Below are 18,333 nucleotides of genomic sequence, written 5' to 3' on the forward strand. Positions count from 1 at the left end.
AACAGCAGAAGTGAGAGAGGAGATGATGTGTAGGTGTGGTAGTCTGCTCAGTGTGAGATGTTCTACCTGTTCTGGTTTAGCCTTTCTCCCCACAGAGAGTCCTGCTTCTTTCTCTCAGCCCTGTAAACACATACAGATAACAGTTCATACTGGGGTTGTTTTGATTCTTTGTACTCGGTACTGGTGTGTGTCAGTGAGGGTGTTTTTTTGTATATGAATAATGTGTATAAATCCAGTATAAAACCCTAAAATTATGAGGTGATCTATCCCTGATGCCTCTGAGCCAAGGAGACATCGATGCTGCTTCTGAACATGGTTAACATAAGCCTTCTGTTTGGCACAGTTATGTTATAATTGGTATTTATGATGGCCTTCCAATGCTGCAAAACCTTGGGCAGGGGGTAGGTGAAGCTGTAAGCTATGTGCTGGGAATTGGACATTGAAATACATTCTGTCTGCATGTAAGGTGAGCTTGTTGCAGGGTTGCTATAAGACCTGCATAGAGATTAATAATGTGCCTGTTCTTGGTGGCAAAAGGTCAACTAGGTTTGTTCGTAAGAGACAATGTAATGTTGAACGAGCGCAGATGTCAAATCTTGGTAAATGGGCTGATGTACAAGTTCTCTTACTGCATTGTAGTAACTACTCTGACTTTTTACTTCTACTCTTTACATTTTCACACAATTATATGAACTTTCTACACCTTACATTTTAAAAACAGCCTCGTTACTCCTATTTCATTTCAGCTCGTTTTCATTCCGGCTTCTCATCGTTTAATAAAACATCTATCCAGACAAATCTCTTCATTCGGATAGAGTGAATCTGATTGTGATTGAAGGTAAAGAAGTATAAACCTATATCATTCCGACACCCTATTGGTTTATACTGTGATCCATCACACCTGCACGTCACGCGCCCCCCCTCCCCCCCCACACACACTCCAGCAAGAAGATAGCAGACGTATGTAGCCTAGTATAAAGATGATCCGTGCAAAGACTCAAGAGAACTCGAGCTTTCCGAAAGTCCCACTAAGCTTCTTTAATATATTTACATTCTGCTAAAATACATTTATTTTCAAAGGGCATATATGCAGCTAAAACAACGAGTCTAGTGCATCCCAAATGTATCAAAATTAACATATATATATATATATATATATATATATATATATATATAATATAACATTATAGTCATAATGGCTTTTAGTAAAATGTGTTTTGGGGAGGGGGGTAGTGCACTGTAGAACTTTTATACTTGAAGTACTTTTAAGTAGTTTATTAACCAGTAGTTTTACACCTTTACTTAAAGTGAGTCGATACTTCAACTTATTCTGTAGTACTCTAGTGTCTAATCTTCCACCAGTTTTCACACCTTTGAAGTGAACTGTGCTATTTGAGGATGAGGTTGATAGAGCTTACTACGAGAATGTATAAAAAATAGGTGAGAGGACAAAGGTCGGAAACATGGTAGACCAGAAGAGATATGTGTTAGGGGATGTGTAACAAAGTCGGTCACTTTTTGTCAGCAGAATTTGAGTTCAGTGGTTGTGTGCTTAAACAGCAACATAGCTGTTAAGTGTCAGATCTTTCTGTCCTGATTGGATCATAAACTGCCACAGCAACTTAGCTGTTGGGCATCAGTTAAAGGCAAGTAAATGTGAGAGTAGATTTTAGGGAAAAGGAATGGGCCCTATGTATAACCCCAGGTGTTAGGTGCAGGTGCTGTATTGTATAGTACTTGACAAAACTTTGGCAAAGTAATCCCTTGCCCATGTGGTCTCTATTAGCTATTGTTGAAAGATGGTTATTGATGCAGTGCCACAAAAAATCCCTTCAAGTCTTTCTTTGAGAAACATTGTTTTCATACATTTAAACCCCCTTAAAAAGCCTTGTTCTGTATACGGGCTACAGGTGTAGGTGATACAAAAACCTTTTTTCTTCGGTAAAATAAAACTTATTTACATTCTGAAACTTTGAGGAAAAATCTACTACAGGACACTTGGAGGACTGCCTGTTCAATCTCTACTCCACTTAATAATTCCAGTACCAGGTCAACCCAATCAACCCAAATTGTGCATGTTTAAAAATAGACGTAAAACTAGATAAACATAATGAAACAAAAGGTTTAGAGGACATGAACCGGTTAATTTGTATTCAGGAAAATGTTGATTTTAAAATGAAGTTTATGAAAGAGCCAATTTTATGATCTTATTCATTATATTTTGACATCAGCAGATATCCGTAAATATTTTTGTTATATTTTCTATTACAATTACAATTATGCTTTTCAGTAATTCTCAAAATTTAGTGGTGTAACGTCAGGCAGACAATTGACAAAAATTCTGGCCTGTTAAGGGGTTAAATATTTGTTCCGCATTTGTTACACTAAAATTTAGATTATATTTCTAATTTTCTCCCATTTTTCTCCCAATTAAGCTAGGTAAATTGTCCCACCCATCACTGGTGATGACCGCCTCTTTTTTTTAACTGCTGCTGATGCAATATTGCCGAGTAGCATCACAGCGTGCTCGAAGGAAAGCACAGTGACTCGGTTCTGATACATCAGCTCACAGACGCCATGTGCTGATCAACATCACCAAAGGAGTGATGAGGGAAAAGAGCACAATCTACCCACCCAGAGAGAGCAAGGCCAATTGTGCTTTTTCTGGGCTCTAGCAGCTGATGGTGAGCTGCATGACCAGGATTCGAACCAGCGACCACCTGATCATAGCGGCGCCTCAGCTTTTCTTCCTTTGAACCGACATATCATGATTACAATCATCTGTTGACCATATGATTTTGTGTGACTGAGAAATACCTATCTGTTCTTTTATTAGGGCGCTGGTCATTGATTGGAGACTGAGACGCCATCACAGTCTGAGCGTACAGAGAGGCGGCATCAGCTGGAGGAACAATGGGACAGGTTAACACACACACAAACACACACTGTTGGTTTGTTTCTGTGATCCATCGCAACTGCACACATCATGACATAATCCAGCAAGGACATAGTCTACTGAAGTCGTGTCGTCATTTTGTAGTTGGCGCCATGTTGTTTATGCCCATATTTGGGGCTCCTTTGGGGTTCCGTGTCTAAGCGGTTCAAGTCAATACGGGATTTGAATGAGCTTTTCAAAAACTGGCCTCTGTCACATTCTGTGGTAAATAAATATGTTCAGAACCCTGTACGTTTTATTCTGTGTACATTTACCTTCTAAATATCACTGGATCCTCTGAATTACGAGATTTATGTTTAAGGCGAGTAATCAGAAAAATGCTAGCTTTAAGCTAATGCTTAACTGACGTCACAGCACTGCGGCTGGAAGAGACCCCGGACTGGATTCTGCATAACACCAGTGAACTCCGGTCAGATTGCGTTTTGGATTATTATGCTTCTTCACAGAGGATCATTAAAGCATTTAAACAGGTGAAAACTCTTTCAGTAATGTTGAGCAGTGTGATGTTGAGCAGTGTAGTCTGTGTTATAGCTTTAAAAAGCAGATAATCAACAAAAAGTGGTTCTCAGTTCAGGATCAGTGCTTCCCTGCAGGTTTAGTATTTAATCATTAATCATTAGTTTATACTAATTACAACACCTGACCCAAATAATCAACTAACAACTAACTAATCAACTAATCAACTAACTACCTGCCCTCTCTGAGGCGACAACCAACCAGAAACACCAATTTAGTTCACTGCATAATAAAGATGGTAAATGTTAAAACGTGCTACAGCTGGTTCTGGATTATCACTGACCTGTTTTAGTGATTTCATACTGTATCGCTCTCAGCTCTCCTCAGTAAGGGCAGTTAGTTCATTAGTTGGATCAGCTGTGTGTAAAATGCTCCTAACTTACGGCTGGAGTTCGCTGGTGTTGTGCCGAAAACAGTCCCCTGCTAATCTCTGCAGCGGTGCCAGGAGTTCTGTTCACTCCGCTGTAGCATTAACTTAAAGTTAGCACGACTTCAGTGGTCTATAGCAGACTTATGTAGTCTACTATCATTACATTTTTAATAGATCTAAACTAGCATACCGGGCCGAGGGTGTGTCTCCATGGTGACCGGCTGATGCTCAAAGTCAGGCAGAGACTGCAGAGAGAGAATCTGAGTTACTGAGAATGATAAAACTGGAAATGAAACCCACATCAGAGTGTACTGATCCCTCTCCCATACAAACACACACACACAAACTGCCATGACACAATGGACACACACTTCCTCATTAAACACACACACACCAGTAGCAGCTGCAGGAGGTCAGTGTGGTGCAGTTTGTCCTCCACCGTCCGAGGATCTTTCAGCTTCATCTCATCCCTCAGCTTCTCTCTCTGCAGCAGCTGCTCTATATACACCTGCAACACACACACACACACACACACACACACTATCATCATCATCAAAAAACAATTGCATAAAGAAGGAAGTGTGGGATTCCAGTGCTATTCTATGCACAAACGTGCACAAAAGGAACAAATAATGATACATTGTTTTAAACTGATATAGACTGTACTTATTGAACCACTCATACAGAAGTAGAATGTATGGCATGTACAGTGGCTTGCAAAAGTATCCATACCCCTTGAACATTTTCATGTTTTTTCAATGTCACCTTACAACCATAAACTTAAATGTATTTTATTAAGATTTTAAGTAATAGACCAACACAAAGTAGCACATAACATTTAAAATTTTAATCAAATAAAAATCTAATAAGTCTTATAGCCATAAATATCTGAATAGAAAACAAAATGTAAAAAAAAAAAGTTCAAGGAGTATGAATACTTTTAAAAGTCATTGTATCCCATTGGTCAACGGACTTGCACTACACACCCAATACCTGCACTACTGATATACTTGCACTGTCAATACGCACTTCAATTCCCCATAAACTGTGAACTTTAAGAACTGTATGCACTCATTCACTTTACCAGCCTTAAGCTATATACCATATACCATATTTGCACTACTGATATATACTATTTATACTGTCATTCCATCTCAATCACCATCAATATTGCACTATTGTCTTCCGTCTTACGTATGTTTATTGTGTCTTGTTGTATTGTACATATAGTGTCTCCCACTCTTTTAGATTATATATCTATTTCTTTTTTTTTTACTTATATTTATATATCTATTTCTCCCCCACACTACTGCACCTTGTTTCTGTCTCATGTATGTCTATTGTGTCCCTGCTGTATTGTACCCATAGTGTCTCCCATTCTCTTTTATTATATCTATTATCTGTACTTGCTGTAAAGTTTGGGAAGGAGAGTAACGTAATTTCAATTCTCTGTATGTCCTGTACATATGCAGTACTGACAATAAAACTACAAACTTGACTTGACTTCATAATGCGACATGCCAGATGTTTCAGCATGCAGTTACAAAGGTTTCTAATAGAGTTAATCCCATGCAGCTTAAATATTCTATTTTTTTTTACCACTTTTTTTACTTTATAGAGTACTTGATAAAACAGCACTTTTATATGGCTTTTGAAAATACCAGCAGTTTCTCCTGCAGTTTTTCCCACTGCTGCTCTGAGACTGGGGGATACTGGGTTAGCTGGCGGATCAGCAGAGTATCTGGGCAATGGAGAACTGGTGCTGCTGGACCAGGACTTGGTTTCTCTTTCCTTGTAATCTCCAAACCTCGACCCAGCACAGCTCCAAATGGAGGACCTGCAGTCTTCTTCTAAACACAACAAACAAAAACACACATACATCACCTGCATACTAAGAGTGTTTATTTAGGGGGTTTATATATTAAAATATTCATATTCACAAGTCCCACAGATCTGAATGTGTTAAACTCGTTTTGTTTCTACCTCAGAGGATGGGAAAGTGTCCCATGGCCGGTTTTTAAGGTTGGCAGGGATGATGTCATCCTGGTTTTTGGGTGAGAGCCAGCAGGAGTGGATGTCTCCAGAGAAAGGCTTCAGGATTGTCATTCCAAACACGTCTACTGGGAAAACAGCACAAACTCGTTTACTGGTATTGCATTTTTTTCAGTTGGCTATACCGTGTTATTAATTCCTTCTGTGTGTAAAACCTGTAAAAATATACTGATGTTTTTGTAATTCTGCTAATTTATTTAAAACATTAAACTATGTGATACTGTGCAAAAGTTTGTGCACCTCTTTTTAAATGATGCAAGCTGTTAATATTCAGTGTCTTCTGCATTAAAAGATCTTAACCCTCTGGAGTTCTGAAAGTGCTGGCTCAATGTTTCTATTAATATCTTTTTGATACTACAGTGCGGAAACATATTTGAAATATTTCCTGAATCTGTAGTGTGTGTGTGTGTGTGTGTGTGTGTGTTCTGACCGTGTGTATTTGGTAGCGGGTCTCTAATCACTGCAACTGAAGGATCAGAAAACGCTTCACTCAGACTTTCCTCCACCACCTTTGCACAGAGAACCTCCACCGCAGAACCGTCAGAACCCACCATAAACAACCTACAATACACAACACAAACACACTTATACAACACCACTATAAGAAACTTGGATTATACAATTTCACACACTGAATGGGTGGGGCTAAAATGTTGTAGGCTGAATGGGTGGGGCAAAAATGCTGTAGGATAAATGGGTGGCTAAACTCCTGTAGGTTGAATGGGCAGAGCTAAATTACTGTAGGCTGTGAATGGGTGGGGCTAAACTTCTATAGGCTGAATGGATGGGAATAAACTGCTATAGGCTGAATGGGTGGGGCTAAACTGCTGTAGGATGAATGGGTGGGTGTAAAGTGCTGTAGGCTAAATGGGTGGAGCTAAACTGCTGTAGGCTGAATAGGTGAACCTAAACTGCTGTAGGCTGAATGAATGGGGCTAAACTGCTGTAGGCTGAATTAATCAATTTAAACTGCTCTAGATTACTGGATAAAGCTACAATGCTGAAGGCTGAATAGGTGGAGCTGAACTGCTGTGAGATGAATGGGTGGGGCTTAACTGCTGTAGGCTAAATGGGTGGGGCTAAACTGCTGTAGGATGAAAAGGTGGGGCTAAACTTATGTAAACTGAAAGGGTGGGGCTACACTGCTGTAGGCTGAATGGGCGGGGCTACACTGCTCGTACCGTGGTGGATGAGTCTGAAAGCCATCACTGTGCTGAAGTTCCACCCCTGTGTTTGGTGATGTAGCTGTAGGGTTAATAACGGAGACCTGGCCGTCCGCAGTGACCTTAACACAAAAACACAGCAAACAAGGTCCAGTGAGTTTAAAGTGGTAGTTTTGGCCAAATTCCTTCTAATTCTACTTTTATTACAAACATTATCTTTTAGCCAAGCCATGTTTGGTATCGAATGTTCGGTTGAACTAATATTGGCTATTTAAGCCCTATAGCTCCAGTGCTAACTGGTAAGGTACAAGCTTCCATTACTTTTTAGCTACATTAGCCTAGAACTACACTAGACCAGAAGTGCTAAATGGTGCAATATTAACATAATACTTGATATTCCTGAGTTTTGTAGCTCCAAAGCTCACAGTTGGGATATCAGATTTATTACGTGTTAGCAACATTAGCCTATAGCTCCAGTAAAAAATTAGTGGACATAATTGTGTGTAAGCTAATTTAGATCTGTATTTACTGTGCTAATTGGTGGACAAAAGCTTTTATTTCCTGTTAGCAATGGTAGCCTTGTAGTTTCAGTGTAAAATTAAAGTAGAGCCAAACAGGTCTTGATTGATCAGATATATTTCAAGGTAATTGATACATTTTTTTTTTTTTTTTTTTTTTTTGGTGAACTATCACTTTAATCTGTGTTTCCATAAGAGAGCAGCACACAACAGAACTGATTTATTTGTGTGAGTGTAGTTGTGTGTGAGTGTGTGTTAGGTGTGTGTTAGGGTGTGTCAGGTGTGGTAGGTAAGTGTGTGTGTGTCTCACCTGGTAGTGTGTTCTGTCTGAGTCAGTGAATTGACAGAGCACACTTGACAGAGCACAGTGACTCATCACATACTGACCCAACTGGTCTCCCTCAGGTCCTGTTTTACACGAGTCAGAGCTGTACACAGCCACGCCGTCCCCCCCAACATGGAGAACACCACCCCTACAAGCACGAACCTGCAATATATAGAGAGAGATGTATTCCTCCATCTGTCTGTCCATCCATTTATCCATCTCTCTATCATCTATCCTTTTAATTATCCATCCACTTACTCATACTGTACATCTGCCCATTCATCCATCCATTCATATATTCATGTATCCATACATGCATCCATTCATCCACCCTTTTAATATTTTAACTTATCCATCTCTTCATTTATTCCTTTGTCTGGTCATTCATCCATCCAGGTATTCCTCCATTCATCCACCTGTCCTTCCATCTTTCTATCCATCATGTATTTAACCCTCCAATTATCTTTGGGGGCAATATGACCCCATTCAGTGTGTATCATCTTTAAATAAATGATTGATAATATTTCTACCTCATATTTATTAGAGGTGAGTGGGTGGATATTTTTTAAAGGCTTTTTGAGTAGTCAACAAACAAATATAGCATGTGACAATTTTTTTATTAAATACAATTTTTGGAGGCTAAAGTTGCTGGGGACAAACTGACCAATAAGTATAAAAGATGTTAGTAAATTTGAAAGTAACACGTGGGTTAACCCTCTGATAATTCATCAGTCTGTTCATTTCTTAATCCATTTCATCATCCATCCATCTATCCATCCATCCATATTCTGTCATACATTCATCTATCTGTTCAAATATAAATTATTTAATCATTCATCCATCCCTCTGTCCTCTCACCGTGTATTCTCCGTTAGTGTTGGCACTGATTACGGTTCCATCTCCGAGGAGAACCTCACAGCTTTGACTGCTGCAGTTCAGCGTTACTGTAGCGTACCCATCGCTCTCCACCCTCACCAGCTTCACCCTGCTGCCCTCACTACTGCCCCCAGCACCTGCAGGAACATCAGCACCCTGTAAAGTTTATCACTTTATTCCATTCCATGTGGAAAAATTAATTGACCAATACATTGTTGTTGTTATATATATATATATATATATATATATATATATATATACACACACATAAAACAACAATGTAGTTGTCAATTAATTTTTACCAGAGCTATAGCTCTGGAAAAAAATAATTGACCACTAAAGTTTCTGAATCCGTTTCTCTGATTTTGTTCCTTATAGGTTTATGTTTGAGTAAAATTAACATTGTTGTTTTACTCTATAATCTACAGATAACATTGCTCTTAAATTTCAAATAAAAATATTGCAGAAAATAAGAAATGGCTGAAATAACAAAAAAGATGCAAAGCTTTCAGACCTCAAATAATGCAAAGAAAACAAGTTTTCTTACATACATACCTGATATGCTACTTGGTTAATTCATAATAATTAATTAACCATGTAGCATATAAGGTATGTGTGTAAGAAACCTGATTATTGCTTATGGTAATAATATTTATGTGCAGTAATTTTTTGTTAGTTTAGAAAACTTCATTGAACATCTCTGTGCTTCTCTTGACCTAAGCTGTGCTGCTGCGGTGGCTCACTCTGCTGGTAGAAGGTGGTAATTCTGGTTCCATCAGCATGGTTCACTGTAGAGGTCCCGTCAGTCTCCAGCACAGACAGAACCCGGTCTTCCCTAGTGATCATCACCTGAAATAGCAAAACAATAACAAACTGACCTCAGCATTCCTCACACTGTGGAACTATTCCATATCCGTGGTCCGGGTGATCTGGGATAACCTGGAGCTTCACAGCGTGAAGGAAAAACAGCAACTATTGTTCAGCACCTCCAGGAACTCCAGGAATATCAAGACGCTGAGAAATAAATGTGCTTCTTAGAAAAATCTAAAGTGTAAAACATACTCTGGTTTGTTTAACACTTTTTGTTGACAGAATAATTCTGCATGCGTTCCTGTATAGTTTTAATGTCTTTAATATTCCATTTACAATGTATAAAAGTCATAATAAGAAAGAAAACAATGAATAAGAAGAGGTATGTCAAAACATTTAACTGTTACTGTATGTACAGCAGTACTTACTCAGAAGTTAATGGTCAATCTGTAGTACTTATAAATAATATGAACATTTTTTGCAGTAGTACATAGTACTACTCATCAAAACATTAGAAATACCACAAAAACCCTGAATACAATTCAGATTTTTATGTAAATGCTGAACTCCACACTCACACTCTTGCTGAAGGGGTCAGTAGCATGGAAGGTCTGAACGGGCGGAGCCTCCACCCTCTTGCCCCTGACAGTCATCACTCTGAAGCCAGAGGGGGTGGTCGTGGTCCAGGATCCACCCGTCACCTCTGGTACCTCATTGCACTCTGGACCCCCTTTAGAGTCCTCCCTCAGTGGCTCCAGCACCTCCCCCACTACTGGCTTAGACACCAGCCTTCCTGAATAGAACAGCAGAACACAGTGTGGAATTGTGTGAATTTGTATGTTAGTTTTATACAGTGGTATGAAAAAGTTTAGGCACCCCTGATCATTTTCATGATTTTCCTTTATAAATCATTGGTTCGGATCAGCAATTTCAATTAAATAGTATATTATATAGCAGACAAACACAGTGATATTTTTGAAGTGAAATGAAGTTTTTAGGGTTTACAGAAAGTGTGCAATAATTCTTTAACTCTCTCCGCTTTTAGACTCTTTTGCCACGTTTTTCTGCACTAGAAATGCGCACTCTCTTCGCTTTTAGACTCTTTGGCCTGTTTTTCTGCGCTAGAAATGCGCACTCTCTCCGCTTTTAGACTCTTTGGTCTGTTGCTTTGCGCTAGAAATGCGCACTCTCTCCGCTTTTAGACTCTTTGCCCTGTTTTTCTGCACTAGAAATGCGCACTCTCTTCGCTTTTAGACTCTTTGCTCTGTTTTTCTGCACTAGAAATGCGCACTCTCTCCGCTTTTAGACTCTTTGGCCCGTTTTTCTGCGCTATAAATGCGCACCCTCTCTGCTTTTAGACTCTTTGTCCCGTTTTTCTGCGCTATAAATGCGCACCCTCTCTGCTTTTAGACTCTTTGGCCCGTTTTTCTGCGCTAGAAATGCGCACTCTCTCCGCTTTTAGACTCTTTGACCCGTTTCTGACACCTAGCGTTCAAACTGTTAATTTCACATTATAAAACCTGCTTAACAGCGGGTCAACTTTCATTCTATTTCTAAAATACCTCGCGGGCCGCTCCAAAAAAGGAAACGGGCCGCAAATGGCCCGAGGCCGTAGCTTGGACACCCCTGCTCTAAACTCATTCTATAGCTTCCAATGAGAGTCTGGCTTCTGGTTGAAGGTATTTTGGACCATTCTTCTTTACAAAACATCTCCAGTTCAGTCAGGTTTAATGGTTTCAGAGCATGGACAGAATTATTGCACATTTTCTATAAACTGTACTTCATTTCACTTCTCAAATATTACTATGTTCATCTCCTATATAAAATATTTAACTGAAATTTCTGATCTGAACTACCAATGACTTACCATGAAAATTATAATGGGTGTCCAAACTTTTTATTACCACTGTGCATTATTGGTGCGTTATTGTGTGTTATGGTTGTGAAGGTGTAGTAGTGGTGTATAATTGTGTGTTTGGGTTGAGTGATGAAATAATAATGAGTGTAATAAGTGTTATTGTATGTGAGGGTTGTAAAGGTATATAAACCGTGTGCATTAGTGTGTAAGTATGGGTTTTACCCTTCTTGTCTTTGACTTCCTTGTTCTCGGTTGGTGTGTCTTTAACAGGCTCCTTCTCCAGCACTGGACTGCTGGGGACCAATACACACACAGGCCCAGAGTCTGGAGTGCTACTGACCGTACCATCTGCAAACAGCACCTAAAACACACATACACAGAAATCAATATTTGATGGAATAACCCTTGGCATGTTCTCCTCCACCAGTCTTACACACTGCTTTTGGATAACTTTATGCCTTTACTCCTGGTGCAAAAATTCAAGCAGTTCAGCTTGGTGGTTTGATGGCTTGTGATCATGCATCTTCCTCTTGATTATATTCCAGAGGTTTTCAATTTGGTAAAATTTGTTTCTTCACAGCAAGGCATGATTCAGTGCGTGTGCTTGTGTGTGTTTAAGATTGCGTGTTTACCTCAGTAGAGCCGTCTCTGCGGTGCTTTATGACTGTGCCCTGGCAGGTGATGATCCGGGACAGCTCGGTGTGTGTGTGTTCCAGAGGAGAGTGAGTGTTTCCTTCGGAGAAGACCTGCTGTCTAACACACACAGACCAACCGTCTGACAAACACACACACACACACACACACACACACACACACACACACACACACACACACACACACACACATACACACTGTTTAAAAGAAGAGCAATATAACAACTCACATACATTTGTGGTAAATGGTTTGGGGAGAGTGGGGTGTCTGTGGAGGTGCCCACCATTGATCATGTTGTCAGAGGATTCAATCCTTATTGAAGGCAACCCTTTGTACATTTTCAGCATGCACATAAAGGCTGTATATATGTGTGTGTGTGTGTGTGTTCTAGCTGCTGACCTGCTGTGTTCTGGTACTGGAAGCTGAGCTGGAGGCCGGAGGGCAGGGAGACCTGCAGACCCACAGGAGCACCTGCTCCACACTCGGGTTCCTGCAGAACATTTTAGACAGGTGTGTGTTTGATCAGCTGGGTTCTAAGATGTTTTTTTTTAGTTATAACTCTATTCTATTGTTTAATAAAGATTAGTTTACTATAGTACAAATAAATTTATTACATTCCATACATCTAGTTCTGATACATTTTTAGAATAAAATGTTAATGTTGATCAGGATTTTACCTATAAAATATTTACAGTCATACATTTACAATAAAAAAAAACTTTAATGAGCTGATCCCTGAAGCTTCCCTAAGCTTTTTTTTATTTATTTTAAATATATGTTAAATTTATTGAAGTGTATTTTAGTTGAGAGAGAGCATTTATTAGGGGTATGTGAATTTAACTGATTAGTATATTAGTATATTGTTGCCTACTGTGGGGGCGGGGTCAATGCTAGCGTCACTTGGTGAGGTCAGTGGCAGTTTGCTGTATGAAAGCTGGATGCCGTTGTTTAAAACAGCATAAAAACTGCCACATCTCTCCATGTCACCTGCAGCACACATAAAAACATAAAACACACCATCAGTATCTGAATCTGCAGTAGTGTAATATATATAACATCTATATCATAACATATACAGTAACATTATCTAGTACAGGGGTGTCCAAACTACGGCCCGCAGGCCATTTGCGGCCCGTCGTAGAGGGTGCACATTTCTAGCGCAGAAAAACGGGGCAAAAGAGTCTAAAAGCGGAGGGGCGCAGAAAAACGTGACAAAAGAGTCTAAAAGCGGAGAGAGTGCGCATTTCTTACGCATAAAAACGGGCCAAAGAGTCTAAAAGCGGAGAGAGTGCTCAGTTGTACCGCAGAAAAACGGGCCAAAGAGTCTAAAAGCGGAGAGGGTGCGCATTTCTAGCGCAGAAAAACAGGGCAAAGAGTCTAAAAGCGGAGAGAGTGTGCATTTCTAGCGCAGAAAAACGGGGCAAAGAGTCTAAAAGCGGAGAGAGTGTGCATTTCTAGTGCAGAAAAATGGGGCAAAGAGTCTAAAAGCAGAGAGAGTGTGCATTTCTAGCGCAGAAAAACAGGGCAAAGAGTCTAAAAGCGGAGAGGGTGCGCATTTCTAGCGCAGAAAAACGTGCCAAAGAGTCTAAAAGAGAAGAGGGTGCGCATTTCTAGCGCAGAAAAACGGGGCAAAGAGTCTAAAAGCGGAGAGAGTGCGCATTTCTAGTGCAGAAAAACGGGCCAAAGAGTCTAAAAGTTTCAGTAATTTTAATATTAAGAGACATCATGAAATTAAACATCAATTTGAAAAATCTTAGTTTACACAACACTGTCAAATATAAAGACAGTTAGTCAAGTAAAATGGTGTGTACATTAAATAATCAGGAAAAAGTATTATTTAAAGTGGTATATTTCATTATTTGTCAGTCTGTGGCCCGTGTCTTCAAATAAAAGTTTGGACACCCCTGATCCAGTAGAACGTCTCAGAATTAACTCTTTATTACAGATGAAACATTGTCCAATTACTGTTGTCCATGTGTGTGCAGTACCTAGCATGTTGTTGTTCTGTCTCTGTGTGTAGACGTGTGTGTAGAAGCAGTGGTCATCTTTTCTCACACACACTGTTAACTGGGTTGACCCTTAAAAAAAACACACACAGGTCTACAGGTGAGCTCGCCCTGCCCACAGCTCAGACACACCCATTTCCAGGGTTACACTACATTGAGGCACGTCATAACTATTTATATATTGTCCCAGAAATAAAGATGAGCAATATTATTGTCATTTTATGGCCATTAATATTAATGCAATTACACATTACGGTTAAAGAACAATATATTTGTAATTATTAATAACGTTCCTACTTCTGAATTAAAATAAAAACATGTTTAAATATCCTAAAAAATGTAAATAAATAAAATAAAAACAGTCCACCTTTCTGTGTGTATGGGTTTACCTTGCACAAACTGAACTTTATCCACACTGATGATTCCTCCGTCTGATGGATAAAAACACTGAGTCTCGCCTTTAACCAGCAGCAGCTCACCACCCATACGGTACCCCATAAACACCTGCACACACACACACACACACACAAACACACAGTTCATAAAAAAAAAATGGATTGTGTGATGTGTTAGGAGTGTCAGGTAATGTGTGTGAGGTTGTGTGTGTGTGTGTAACAGTGTGTTCTCTGTGGTGTGTACGGTGGTGGTTTGTTCAGAGTGTGAGGTCACTCACAGGCGTGCTGTCTCTGGGTGTGGGGGTGGTCTCTGCGGCGTGTGTGGGTGGTCTGGTGGGTTCGGGTGTTTTGGTGTCAGTAGGTTTCGGGGTGTTGATCAGGTCTCTCCGGCTGCCCCTGGCGGACTCTTGTTCAGCTTTAGCTGAGGATTTCCCTCCTTTCTCCTTCTTTACCTTCTTATAGAGCTCCTCCTCCATCAGCCGCTCCTGCTCCAGCTTCCACGCCTGAACCAGACCAGGAGAAAAGATCAGAACCCATTAGAACCCTGTCAGAACCTGTCAGAACCGTCTGAGAGTTTCTCTTTAAATTTCCAGGAGCTGCTGGAGGGCCCAGACAATTAGAGACATTTCTTTGTTTTGGTTAAAGTTGTTTTTTTCTAAAGCGCTGCCTCTATGAGCGGGAGGTCGCAGGTTCGAATCTCTGCTCATACAGCTTTGCCATCAAGCTGCCGGCGCTCAGAGGGAGCAAAATTGGCCCTGCTCCCTCCAGGTGGGTAGATGGCGCTCTTTCCCCACATCACTCCTAGGGTGGTGTCCGCAGCACAGGGCATCTGTGAGCTGATGTACCGGAGCCGAGCCACGCGCTTTCCTCCAAGCGTGCTGTGATGCTGCTCGGTAATGCTGCATCAGCAGCAGCTCAAAAAGAAGCGGTGTCTGGCTTCACATGTATCGGAGGAAGCTTGTGTTAGTCTTCACCCTCCTGGTGTTTTGTGGTATCACTAGTGATAGGGGGAGTCCTAATGAGTGCGTTGGGTAATTGGCCGTTTAAATTTGGTGGAAAATGGGAAAAATTAGAAGTAAAATTATTAAAAAAAAGTTGTATTTTGTTGATGTGATGTGTTGAATTTTAGTTTAAATTTTTATAATATTTCTAGCATGTGAATATTTTTAGATTTTGTAATTTAATATGATGCTGTAGTCTGGTTGGCTACTAACTCCACTATATAAGCGTAATGACACAGAAGTCTCGAGCCAGGAGCATCACAGTCTTTTTACCGTCGTGTAACTTGAAAAGGAATGTAACTTCATTTAGTTAGAAATCACCTTTTGTGTTTGTGTGTATTATAAGTTCATAGTAAAGATAAAGCAACCAAGAAAAGTTTTGGATTCAAGACCTTTTATTTTTGATAAATTTCTTTCGCATACGTGTGAAAGAAACTTCGAGGCTCGAGGCTAGTGAGCAGAATGATGCCCTCACACTGTCTATAGGAGTGGACTGGACTACGAAGAAGAAAAAAGAAACCTAAGCATTTATATTACGCCTTTTGGTGGCTATCTGCAACTGGCTCTACAACTTTAAAATTAAAGCAGCACTAGGTAGGATTTCCTTGATTTTTGATCTTTTTAAAAAAGTAAAATTACAGCTTGAAACTCACTGCAGCGCTGCATTGAGGTGTAATAGGAGGAATAGCGGTGCTCTCGTCTGAGCTCAAACCAGACTCTGTAAGTTTTCCGAGGCGGCCGCGACCAATGCTCGCGAGAACTGCGACCTGCTTTCCGACAGTTCTACAAGGACTACTGGTTCATTCTTTACAAACTAACATACAGACACTGTGGCAGAAGCTGGAAAGAGACTGAATATGTCTGTGAAAGCCAGAAAACGAGAAACAGAAACTAATCTGCTTGAAACATTTATTATCATTTATTATTATCCTGCGAGCACGAAATCTCAATCCTACCTAGTGGAGCTTTAAAGAAAGAAAACATTCATTTTAATTCATAAATATATAAGTTTTAGAGTCAGAGAACTTCAGTAAAACTGATACAGTTTGTTCTGATTTCTGTGTAGGTTCTAAATATCTTAATACTGAACATCAAAATGCTTAACTCATCCCACTCTTACTTTAAGTGAGTCATGTCTGATATATGGCTCAATCTGCTCCGGGTCTGGAGTGGGTACTGGAGTGTCTGAAAGAGAAAATAATCAATATTAAATGAATAGTCATCAAAATGTTTAAACATTTCATAGGTTAGTTTTCTGGAGAGGGATTAAGCTTAATCATAGGCTTAATTTTTACCACAGAAACCCCATAGGACTTCATAGCAGCCAGCACTAACAACAAAATAGCATCATCCTAGAAACTGTCTGGAAGAACATACCACCTGGCATGTCATAGCAACCGCCTAGAGTTTGTGTGTGTGTGTGTGTTATTACCTTTTGTCCCGCAGGTGTGGGACTGCGTGTGTATTTCCTTTTCTCTCTCCTGTTTAAGGTTCTGCTGTTTCTGGTCCTCAGCTCTGGTCCAGTCTCTGACCCGCTCGGCAACGTGCTCCAGATAATTCCTGCAGAACCACAATACCACTTGGCATTAGTTTTCAGCATAGAACCTGCAGAACCACAGAGTTTTATACTTCCACCAGCACTGTTAAACACTGCAGTACACAAACACTAAAAAACAAAACACGACAATTTGGACACTACATTTACGACCCAGACTGAGTTTAGGCTTTGCTGACCTGAATTTATTTGAGTAAATAGTGCATACTTTTTAATTTTTTTAACCGGTTCCAAAAAATGCATTTGGTCCACATATTTTAGTAGTCGACTAATTTGCCAATTTATTTCCAATTAGTCGATTAATCACGGTTATTTTATGCCACGCCCACCATTTGTGCTTTTAAATGTTATTTTTATGTTATTTTCAGGAGATTCTAGGAAGTTTACCTTAAATACAACCATATTTTGATAAAAAAATGGAAGTGTATTACATAGATATAACTGTGTAACTACATAGATATTACTGTGTCACACAGTAATTCCCTCTAACTCACTCTGCCACACTGTATCTCGCTCTGCCACACTCTAACCCAAAGCATTCAGCAACTTAAATAGACCTTTTTTTTAACTATTTCAATCTGAAAGCACCTGAATCTGATGTCAGTATGAAGACACACTTCCCAGCATTCCCTGCTGCTCCTCTGAGGGCCCATAGGATTGTGAGAGATGGTGAAGATGGTGTCGTCACTGCTGCTGGTGAAGGTGTCCACACACCTGTAAGTCTCTGACACTGCCTGCAGAACCTGAACACACAGCAAAGACCACATGGCACTACATGAACAACTACATGAAGTACTGGAACACTTGCAAATCAAAGGTATTAAAAAGAATTTACTCTGCTTTTGCTAGAGTAACTGTCTCTACGCTCCATTATGTGTTCCAAATTGCTATAAGGATTTGATTGTGTTTAGTGACAAGAGCTAAAAGTGAGAGAGTGAGGTCATGATATTGAATGATTATTACCACTTCACCTCATTCTTAACTCCACCCACCCAAAAGTATTGGATGGAGCTCCATCTTTCCAAATAATTCCTGTAGAACCACAACCACTCCACACCACTCGACATTAGCATTAGCATAAGCATAGAACCTGCAGAACCACACAGTTCTACACTTCCACCAGCACTGTTAAACATTGCAGTACACAAACACTCTGAAATCATATCTGTTTTGTCGACAAATAAATGTAGGACCTTGTCTGATTTTAGGACACTGACTGAGATTGGGACAGAAGAATTTTGTCTTTCTTCACGTAAAACATTATCATATGAGTCAAAT

The 18,333-nt window shown here is 39.9% G+C and overlaps 1 protein-coding gene across 1 annotated transcript in view; it reads right to left on the reverse strand.

Annotated features, from left to right (window-relative positions):
* The window catches only part of spag17 (sperm associated antigen 17), a 37,726-nt gene that overhangs the window by 2,392 nt on the left and 17,001 nt on the right, over positions 1-18,333 (reverse strand). The window contains exons 16-37 of the mRNA XM_049486021.1: positions 17,644-17,798; positions 16,933-17,060; positions 16,621-16,685; positions 14,778-15,002; positions 14,494-14,608; positions 14,087-14,176; positions 12,970-13,085; positions 12,498-12,588; positions 12,077-12,219; positions 11,667-11,805; positions 10,165-10,379; positions 9,493-9,625; positions 8,759-8,913; positions 7,886-8,062; positions 7,076-7,179; positions 6,325-6,455; positions 5,826-5,962; positions 5,504-5,692; positions 4,237-4,350; positions 4,033-4,087; positions 2,818-2,902; positions 67-120 (exon numbers count right to left, since the gene is read on the reverse strand). Of these exons, the coding sequence (XP_049341978.1) occupies positions 67-120; positions 2,818-2,902; positions 4,033-4,087; positions 4,237-4,350; positions 5,504-5,692; positions 5,826-5,962; positions 6,325-6,455; positions 7,076-7,179; positions 7,886-8,062; positions 8,759-8,913; positions 9,493-9,625; positions 10,165-10,379; positions 11,667-11,805; positions 12,077-12,219; positions 12,498-12,588; positions 12,970-13,085; positions 14,087-14,176; positions 14,494-14,608; positions 14,778-15,002; positions 16,621-16,685; positions 16,933-17,060; positions 17,644-17,798 (2,816 nt within the window). The remainder of the gene's footprint in view (positions 1-66; positions 121-2,817; positions 2,903-4,032; positions 4,088-4,236; positions 4,351-5,503; positions 5,693-5,825; positions 5,963-6,324; positions 6,456-7,075; positions 7,180-7,885; positions 8,063-8,758; positions 8,914-9,492; positions 9,626-10,164; positions 10,380-11,666; positions 11,806-12,076; positions 12,220-12,497; positions 12,589-12,969; positions 13,086-14,086; positions 14,177-14,493; positions 14,609-14,777; positions 15,003-16,620; positions 16,686-16,932; positions 17,061-17,643; positions 17,799-18,333) is intronic.

The sequence above is a fragment of the Astyanax mexicanus genome, chromosome 12, assembly GCF_023375975.1.
Source record: "Astyanax mexicanus isolate ESR-SI-001 chromosome 12, AstMex3_surface, whole genome shotgun sequence".
Lineage (NCBI taxonomy): Eukaryota > Metazoa > Chordata > Actinopteri > Characiformes > Acestrorhamphidae > Astyanax > Astyanax mexicanus.